Source organism: Conger conger, chromosome 10 (genome assembly GCF_963514075.1).
Source record: "Conger conger chromosome 10, fConCon1.1, whole genome shotgun sequence".
In the NCBI taxonomy this organism is placed as follows: domain Eukaryota; kingdom Metazoa; phylum Chordata; class Actinopteri; order Anguilliformes; family Congridae; genus Conger; species Conger conger.
The window spans coordinates 39,283,445-39,293,648 of record NC_083769.1 but is presented as its reverse complement, the minus strand read 5'-3'; the positions used below and the strand labels follow the sequence as shown (position 1 = coordinate 39,293,648).

The following is a 10,204-nucleotide window of genomic DNA, read 5'->3' as shown; positions in this document are numbered from 1 at the left end:
CTCTCTTTCTTTCTCTCTCACTCAAAAAGGTTCATAATTATTTTTTACAACAAAATGGAGCAGTTTCAGTTCCTTGACGGTTAACAATGTACTGTACACAAAGTCAAGTTTGAATCCACATTCCATTCACACTGCTTGAAACAGAAGAATTATGCAATCCACAGATCAGGGGTGAGAACAAAAGTCCAGTGTACAAGAGTGTGCTTGTGCCAGGAACCCAATCAGCTTGTTTGGACATGTCTACACCACTCCCACCTTCACTTACAAGGTACATTTTAATCAAATGCAGTCATTCGCAGTCAGATTCTTTCCCATGCTTTCCATTGGAGATCCCCCTGTATTATCTAATCTTACATTTTTAACAAATTACTCTAATACCTGTCCAGAACTGTATGACATCTGTTGAAAGAAAAAATGGAAAGATATACAGTACAAAAACAAAATGTCAATCTCAACAGGTATTTCAGTCTTAAACCAAAAATTATAATTAAAAATATTACCAACGGGGTAAGAAAGTTTGACTAATTTCAAGATTTGCCAGCAGGGTAAGAACATTTCACTTGTCAACAGTAACTTAAAACAAGCTCATATTCTCTACTTGAGAGGACTAACCAGGCTAAAGCACTTGTTAAAACAGTATTTTCTGCAGTGCACACAAACAGGGTAAACATCAATTACATCAATTCAGCTTCATCAACTTGCCCTGCCTCCTGCAGCGCGGAGGGCTATAGGATTTCACTTAGTGGACACACTGTTTATGCGAGGCACATAATGCACTACAGATGAGAGCCACCGCACTGCAATGGCCCAAGAGATCTCCTGCTCACTGCAGCAAATTCCAAATCCAGTAAATCTGTCATGTATTCTGACCAAGAATCCTACCCTATAATCACCATTCTCCCCACAGGGACGCAAGAGAGGCTGCAGGTCCCCCAGTTACGGTCCCACCCCCCCCTCCCCGGGGTACGTGCCCACAAGGCATGCAGGACGCAGACTGAATCCCCTAAAATTAAGAGATTACATGCCTGAGTCCCAGTCAGCACCTCTGCTCTGCTGGGACAGTCCCCAGCTCATCTCCATGACACTTTGTGTTTAGGCATCTAAATAAAGCCCAGAATGCTGACACAACACACAGGCCTACTTCCTGAAAAAAAAAAAAAAAAAAACTGCCTTAAAAAAAGAAAGGGTGCCTCCGAAAATGAACATCCTGGACGCTCAATATTTAAAGAATCCATATTTAAAGACACGGGGGGTTGTGACAGTTTGGCTAACGTACAGTACTGCCAAATCATACAATTTCAGGATTACACAAATTAGTGGGTGTCCGGTTGCAGAGGAAGCAGATGAGAGTTTTCATCTGTGATGATAAGAGAAGGACCCCCCAGGATGTAGACGTTCTCTTGTATTTCACCCCTTCTCATCTACCCTTTATATTATACCTATATATACACTCAGTGAGCACTTTATTAGGTATTTGTAAGACTTAATTTTAAGTCTTATAAAAGTCTTCTGCTGCTGTAGCCTATCCACTTAGAGGTTTGACACATTGTGTGTTCAGATATGCTCTTCTGCATACCACTGTTGTAATGTGTGGTTATTTTCATTACTGTCACCTTCCTGTCGGCTTCGACCAGTCTGGCCCTTTTCCTCTGACTGCTGCTCACTGGATATTTTTGGTTTTCCGCACCAAACTTCAGAGACTGTTGTGTGTGAAAATCCCAGGAGATCAGCAGTTTCTGAGATACTCAATCCACCCTATCTGGCACCAACAACCATTCCACGGTCAAAGTCACTTAGATCACGTCTTTCTCATTCTGACATTTGGTCTGAAAAACTGCTGAACCTCTTGTCCACGTCTGCATTCGTGATTGGCTGATTAAATATTTGGATTAACGAGCTGGTGTACAGGTCTACCTAATAAAGTGATCACAGAGTGTACCTATTCTATTCACAGAACAGCTTCACCTTACAGGGCTCACTCACTTCAACAGCCTTTTATACCAAATCAAGGCCTTATTACAGATATTACAAATTCTTCATTACAGTCACAAATTCTTCAATCTTATTTTCAATCTGCAGTGTTTTAGTAGGTGGCCTTTAAATGGCTTTTGCAAAGATTTGTATGTCCTAACTTGATAGTGAATGAATGATTCTTACACACTGGCATCCAGCATTTATTGAAAAAAACAGGGTCACTAATCAAACTAATGCAGAATAGGGCATATCAGAGATACAGCTGGTATGTTTGCAACATTCTTTGTTTTTTGTTTTCTTTAGCATGTTCTAGCTGGACAGTACTGATGCCCAGAGGATTATATACCGTGAGAAGATGACAGTCCTCCAAGGAGAACTGCCTGCCTCATTTGTGTTGTACATCATCCAACTAAAGCAGACAAGAAAAAAGAAGAAGTTATCAGAGATAAAGTGAGTGTGTTTGCAACATTCTTTGTGTTTTTTATTGGCTTAATTTGGATTTTTGCAGCTGGACAGTCCTAGGGGATTATATATCATGAGTGGGAGATGACAGTCCTCCAGAGAGAGCCTCCTGCCCCACTGTCAACAGCCCGCATTCCTCCACTCTTTGTGGTCACAGACAGAGAAGAAGAAGAAAAGGAGAGGAGAAAAGCTGTGTAGACGGGAGGGGGGGGGCTTTATTGCCGCATTGTTGGAGTGGTTCCTGAGTTCCTGCCGTCACGTCCAGTCCTCCAATACATTCAGGCCTGTAATTCTGTAATTGGAGATGGGGGAGCCCAAAATACTTTTGTCGTTAGGTCTTTTTCCTCACCTTTGCCATCCCATACTCTGATTACATTACATTATTGGCATTTGGCAGACGCTCTTATCCAGAGTGACGTACAGTTGATTAGACTAAGCAGGAGACAATCCTCCCCTGGAGCAATGCAGGGTTACGGGCCTTGCTCAAGGGCCCAACAGCTGTCCGGATCTCATTGTGGCTACACCAGGGATTGAACCACCGACCTGGTGGGTCCCAGTCATGTACCTTAACAACTGCACTACAGGCCATCTCACGAACCCCCCCTGTTCATTCCATCTCTGGGCGTGCTGGGCAAATTAAAATTCCAGGCCTTCTATATAACTATCTCATCCATCTCCCCCAGCTCTGAAGTCACCTTCTCACCTGTGGGAAGACGCGAGGAGATATATGGACGTGTGACAGGAAGTGGGTTGGGGGTTCTGATGGAACTTGCCCACAGTTTTCCCTGTTCTGATCCCTCGCGTAATTTCCCCTTCGCTAACGTCCTCCCGGCACTTCCACACCTTCCACCGGGCCGACACGCCCTCGACAAAAAGCAATTATCCCCATTTGCCTGCTTCAGACCACAATGATCAAAGCAGACGCCGTGGTCATGCTCGCAGAAACGCATGTACGTGCACGAGTGCGACCGAAGCTAGAGCTACATTGTGAAACATTGCAAATGTCTGTGTGTGTGTGTGTGTGTGTGTGTGTGTGTGTTTTAGCAGATGAAAAAGACATGAACCCATTTGCATGGAGCCCCAACATGCCAGTCTATCAGGCACACTTGCCAAAGTAAGTGTATGTGACATTACGCATTATGTATTTGAAAATGGCGACTAAAAATGATAATACCTAATGCTTTACAAAATGCAAACACAAAATGTAGCCCACCAGGCAAGGTTTAGGGAGGGATTTTTGTCTTGATGGTTGCTCACGGAAATCATATGCAAACCCCCCGCTCACTGCACTGCACAGCGTTAGAAAACATCCGTGAGAAACTGCACTCAAAGCATTCTGCCTGCAGGAGAGATGTCCCAACAATGTGTCTGCAGCGCCCCGCGGATTGCTCGTTAACGCCCAACTTTCCTCTTGGGATTCCATGGATTCTTTGAGGGATCTCGGGCGCATTCTTGAATTTTTTCCCAGCATTTCCTCTGACCCATCTAATCAAGCGTAAGTTATGCTTACACAACAAAACTAAAAAACTAAAAAATGAAACAGATTTTCTCCCACATTCCATAAGTTAAACAGAAAAATAAGAACGAAACATTCCCGCTTTGTCAGAGTGAGCCAACTCATTTCTCAAGAGATACGAGTGTTGCAAACTGTTGTAGACATTAATGAGCTCACATCAAGTTAAGACAGGTAACCAAGCTGACCTTGCAAAACAGACAGGTAAGCAATCTGACCTTGTAAATCAGATCAGTATTTGGGGAATGCAAGGACGACAAACACATACCTGGTCTGGACTATTGGTGCCCTTCCTCACTGATTTCTAACTTTTGGTGTGGAGGACAAGGCATGCTGAGAATTCCCCTCTCCCCCTGCCGTCCCTCAAAGGCAAGTTCAAAGGTTGGAACCTTTCATTAACAGCTCAAACCAACAAAGAAAACAAAACAAATAAAAACAGAAAAATAGCTGAATCACGGAACGTACACAGAAAAAAAACCAACAGAAAATCTTATCTCTGGGCTTACAAATAGGCAGACGAGACAATGCACAAGTTTCTTAAAGAATGAAAACACAAACATGGCCAGGTTTCAGTAGCTTCAAGAAAGCACACTATTCAAAATTACAATAGGTTCAGACAGCTTTCACCTTCTTCAACAGAGCACTTAGACGATTGCTTTAAAAGCTGTTACTCCAAATTGTGCTTCATGAAATCCTTGCTTGATTAAGACATTTCTGAAGATTTCTGTGTGTAGCTTAGTGAGATACAAATGGATTGTCAATCACAATATGTCTGCAATCGTTTCTCCCTGCTATATCATGCTGGGTCACAAGGTTTTGCAAAACCTTGCAAAAATTACATACAAATTATGTGTCAAGTCTCTCCTTTTTCATTCAATATACATTAATACCTGTTGACAAGACCGGATTTATACAGAGGAAGCAATCGGTAACGGCATGTTTGACATGCAGTACACCATGGTATACCACCTCCCTAGAGGCAATACTTGTATTATTATACAGATCCAGCTGTTAATCCCCTCTCCCATCTCACTGTTTTTCCACTGTATTCAAACAGGCCTGCACCACACCCCATCCACAAAAACCCAGCATTCACACTTCTGTTGTTCAAAACCACATGCTCATCTCCTCCTTTTCCATTTGAAAACACTTGAACATTCTGTTCAGACAAATTACATGTTTTTCTCTAACAGAGTTTCAGGCCTAAATCCTTGCCTTCAGTGAGGCAGTAAAACCTGTCCAGTCCTCCTGCACGGCGGCCATTTTGGATCTCTGCGTAGCCGCCCACCTGGTTGACCGTTGTTCTATCTTTCTATCTCTCTCAACATCACCTGGCTGGCCACTGTACTCACACCCAGCGAACAAGAGCCCGAGATGTCTCTAGAGGTGGAAATCTAGGTTGAGACATTTTGGCATAAATTGACCAGGTCATTTCACAAAGCAAGATTACAGTTGGCTGGATAACTGCCCTGAGTAAAACCCGGAACAGTCAATCAAGCTTTCAGATTTTGGAGGGCTCCAGGTTTTATAGTTATACAGGTAAGTTACCTAAGAGGTAACTCAGTAATCCTACTTCATGAAACAAGGCCCATGCATACCCAAATAAAGCTCAAGTTTTACCCAGACATAGCCTGGCTGCATCCTTGTCGACTAGAAAACTTTCACGTCTCAAACAAATGTAGTCCTAGACGGCATTTCACTAAAATTTCACCAGAAAAAAAGTACACCGGGAAAGTTAAACCTGGTGGACACAGGAACGGGTCTTCTCCCATCTTAGTGTTTTATCATACCTTTTCTTTCTCCCACATCATTAGACTGCGCTCAGCGCTCGGTACTTCTCTGTATTCATCAAATCATTCTTGGGACATTTTTGATACTGAATAGCTTAGTCTTTATCTCTCAACCGGCCGCCATCTGCAAATTCCCCTAACCTTCATCCATCATCAGGCCATCATACACCCCAGCACAAAGGTGTCATCTGGGTTTCCCGCGGCACTCTGTCCCTGCCCACCTATCCATGTCAGAAGTGGCTACGAACTGCGAATAAGGCTGCAGCAGTGGTCACCACCTACTCAAAAATATACCTGCTTCCACCAAACCTTGGAAGATTAACTTGGATACACCGAAACAGCAGTGAAGTACACTGTAGTGCAGTGTTGCCCTTATAAATAAATGTTGTTAGAATTAGAATTAGAATTTATGCACACACTAATATGATGGAAGACACTAATGCCCGGAAATGTAGCTTTTATAATAATTTTTATGTGCTTGGACACACACACACGTCAATTTATAAATTCACCGTTTGATGTAATTCTGCATGCATCCCTCTTCTTTGTGTTTCTGTTGATACATTACTATTTATATGGCATTTTTCATTCAGCCAGTCTAAAACCCATGAATAGAATAACAAAGTAGAGATATTAATAAAATATAAGTAAAAAAACAAAGCATGATGAATGGAAATGCACAACAATAATACACAAGTCGTCAATAAACATGAAATAAAGATAAAGCCTCTCTGTTGCCATATAGATAATATTGTCCCTCAGAGATTCAAATAAGAACCATTCAAAATTGCAATAGGTCTGCATAGATTACACAATTTCATACACACGCATGCACCCACACACACACACACACACAAACAGCCCCAGTAAAGACAGACATTTCTGCATAACTGACTTGTGACGAACCAGAATGCCAGGGAGTTCCAACCCTGTGAGAAACGCAACTGTTGCCCAGTTGCTGATTCCCCAACTGGTCCATTCCATACACCAGTTGTACGCTAATAGTGCCACCCCCTCCACAGCTGAATGGTGGAGTCTTAACCTCAGGCTTCAAGCAGTGATATTAAGATAGTCAATAACATCCCACAACTGCTGCTCATTATGGTGGGCTTCAAGTAAATGTAGTGAATTTCAGGAGCAGTGGAGTCAAATAAGCCTTCGACCGCATGTCTTGAAGTGAAGAGACTCCGGATAAGAAATTCTACAACAGTTCAAGAACACACGAACACATTTACACACACCTTCCCTCTGCATTGTAGGACAAACAGCGAGAAGTCTTGAGTGCTCCAAGTTGGTGATCAGGGTATATTTTCATGTGTGAGTACACCGCCACCATGTGGTCCAAAGAGCTCTTGCAACTGAATCTGTGTGTGACCCCATGTTACCACAAAAATCACCACCAAACCTCATATCAAGGATTAATCATATAATCAATCTTATAATCATATCATCAATATATATAATCATACATATTGAACAACTTCAAAAACTGCATGTGGTAAAATCAGAAATATTTTGTGGCTGTACAAACTAAAAATATACTAATATAAACTAAATCATGTGTAAACATTTTTTCCCCCCAAGAGCATCGACGTTTATGTAGGAAGGAGTCACCTTGAGAAAATACTATATTTGGGACTTTAAAAAATGAATGATTATCCACAACTATAAAACCGACAATCTTTTCATTAAAATGGCTGTATGTGATCTTTTCATGTTACATGTATGGCATGTGCATAACAGCCACTGTTTAAAATGATATTAAATACAGTAGAAACTGGTCCACAATGAAAACTATGCTAAAATAAAAACAATAGTGACTAATCATTTAACAATATGTGGAAGTGTGTGTAAACCAACAATTTATTATACAAACATCTTAAAATAACCTCATAGAGGCACAATAAAATACACTCAAAACAATGAAATGAGATGGCTCCAAAGACAACATATACGATTGATTTTTTTGTATGTTTGTTTGTTTGTTTTGGTATTTCTTTTTTTATTTGTGTATCAAAATTATAAGTGCCTTCAACATTACCACGAGAGAGCAGTCAGTCTGCAGTCGTACAAATATTTACACCACAAAACTGAGAAACATGGTTTACTTTCAGCATCGGTTTACACCTGGTTCTGCCTTTTTTAGACTGCTTTGTTTTGTCTGACAAAACAATGACCCTGAAAAAACAATAAAAATGAACACAGATAATGAATGACTATGTACAATGAGGTTTCAGGGAGACACCAGTCGAGGAGAGAGTTCATACATCCATTCTCATGGCTCAGCTTCAGAGTTCCAGTCCCACGTTCCTATCTCCCACCCAGTTTTCCTTTGCGTTTACAATCAAACAAACTCCTCCCCTGTTCAAGCATGGTGAAGCCACTGCGCAGTATCACCCCCTGTTAAGTGTGGGGCGTGTTCAACATTAATGTCAGACGCATGTTTTAAAAATCCAAAAACATACAGGCAAGAGGGGCAGGCAACATGTGGAGGGAAAACATTTACCAGTTTGCAGAACAGTATCCATGAATTTATAACAGACTGGCTTTTACAGCACTTCCTCAAATAACGAAAAAGAGAATGAACATAGACTGGGAAGAAGGGACAGAAATTAAACTGTTAAAAACGAGGCAAAGTCAAAAAACAGAATCAATTACGAATGAGTGACAAATACAAAGTCAAGTATGAAAATAAGATCTGATTTTTTTTTTAATTTTTTTTTTTTTATTCCATTTAAGTTTCTGGTCGGTTTATTTTTTTCTTTCTGCTGAAAAGACAAATTTGGCACATTTTTCTTAAAAACGAAACACTTGAACGTCACGGCTGGGAGCTCCCTGGTTTCCTTTCACCATTCAGTTCCACAGCTGATGATGGCGGGTTGCCTTTTCAAAAAGTCGTCCACCTGGACTCCCAGCGTTTTGTCTGAGTCTTTAAATATTTATAATATTTACACGGTCCTGCGTACTCCCCTCACCCATCAGCCAAAAAGAAGAAAATAAGAAGAAGGAAGCAAAAATAAGTATGTATATTGTCCCCCATTGAGGCATATAGTGTAAACTGTACAACTCCGAATGCCCTCACGTCTGTTCCTGGGGCAGGAACTGTGAGGATTCAGAGAGCTGTCTTTAGTAAAGTAGTAGATTAATAGTTGAACGGTAGTTGAGCAGTAGTAAGAGTAAAGACTGGTTAGGCTGCCATGATTTGCCACAATTTTCTTACCTAGATCACAAAAAACTTTTTTGTTTTTTTTTTCCAGAGCAGTTTCTTTTAATACAAGCAAAGCGCGTCACTCCATCCTGTTTGTAATATGCATCTTTTTTTAAATCTGTACAAGGTCCAAGTTTTATGAAAAAGGTATTTTCCTCCGACATAGTGCAATGACTGATCCGATCCATTATCTCGTTTTTTTTTGTTTTGTTTTGTTTCGTTTTTTTAAAAAGAATAAATCACAATCATCATTTGAGAAAAGAAAAGAAAAAAAAAATCCACCTGCTGTCTGTCCCCCCCCATGTTTGTTGTTCAGCAGATCCACATCCAACTTCTTTGCGAACAACCGTAAAACTGGAATGTGCAAAACCACTCCCAAACAAAGACAACAGCAGGAGAAAACGACCGTAGCTGTGACTGTAAATTAAATTCCACCTTTCCCTGCGCTCTCTCTCTCTCAAGGCGGAGGGATACAGAGACCCGGAAGTGCAGGCAGAAAGCGGAGGAGGGACATCGAGAATGTTAAAAACGGAGAGTCCAACCGTAGTCGTGAGCCGGGACTACTTTTCAATTTATTTATTGTTTTGCCACTGCTGGAGTCCGAAGGTTAGGGCCTGTCCGCTGCCAGCAGGTGTAAACAGAGGAGCTCCTGGAAAGAGGCCTCACACAGAGGCGATGACAATCATCAGGTGGGGCGAGATGCTGGAAATGCTGTTGAGAAGGTCGGGCGCGAGCCGGGACAAGTGGCACTCCGAAAATTCGCAGGGTGGGAAAATCTGCAAAACGTAGGCGGGCTAGGAAACCGAGGAAAACAAGATACATATTAACACACAAACGGTAACAGGGTTTCGTTAAATTCACTAAAGGTTCAATTAAACTTCTTTTGTGTAACGCTTTTTACAGGGAACTGTAAAACAGAGAAAAGCTAATGCTAAAGCTAACTGGACAGGAAAAGCTAATGATGTAAAAAAAAAACTCCAGTGGGGAGAAAAAGGTGACCTTGCAAGTTAATATAATAATTAACATTATTATATACTCTCCCGTCACCCACCGCATTAGGTTTGCATTTGTGTCCTTACACTGTTGTGGAATAAATTCTCACAGCTTGTTTAGATCAGGGATACTGAAATCCAGCCTTCGAGGCCAGTAGCACAGCTGGTTTTCTTTTCTACCCAGCAGTTAACCCTTTAAGGTGCAGTAGCACAAATGTATGATTAGAATGTTTTTACCTGAAAACTTTAACTCTAATGCTGATGT

At 41.3% G+C, this 10,204-nt stretch overlaps 1 protein-coding gene across 1 annotated transcript in view; it reads right to left on the bottom strand.

Annotated features, from left to right (window-relative positions):
• Nucleotides 1-7,150: 7,150 nt before the first annotated feature.
• The window catches only part of spen (spen family transcriptional repressor), a 47,349-nt gene continuing 44,295 nt past the window's right edge, over nt 7,151-10,204 (bottom strand). The window contains exon 15 of the mRNA XM_061256834.1: nt 7,151-9,741. Within this exon, the coding sequence (XP_061112818.1) occupies nt 9,610-9,741 (132 nt within the window). The 3' untranslated portion in view covers nt 7,151-9,609. The remainder of the gene's footprint in view (nt 9,742-10,204) is intronic.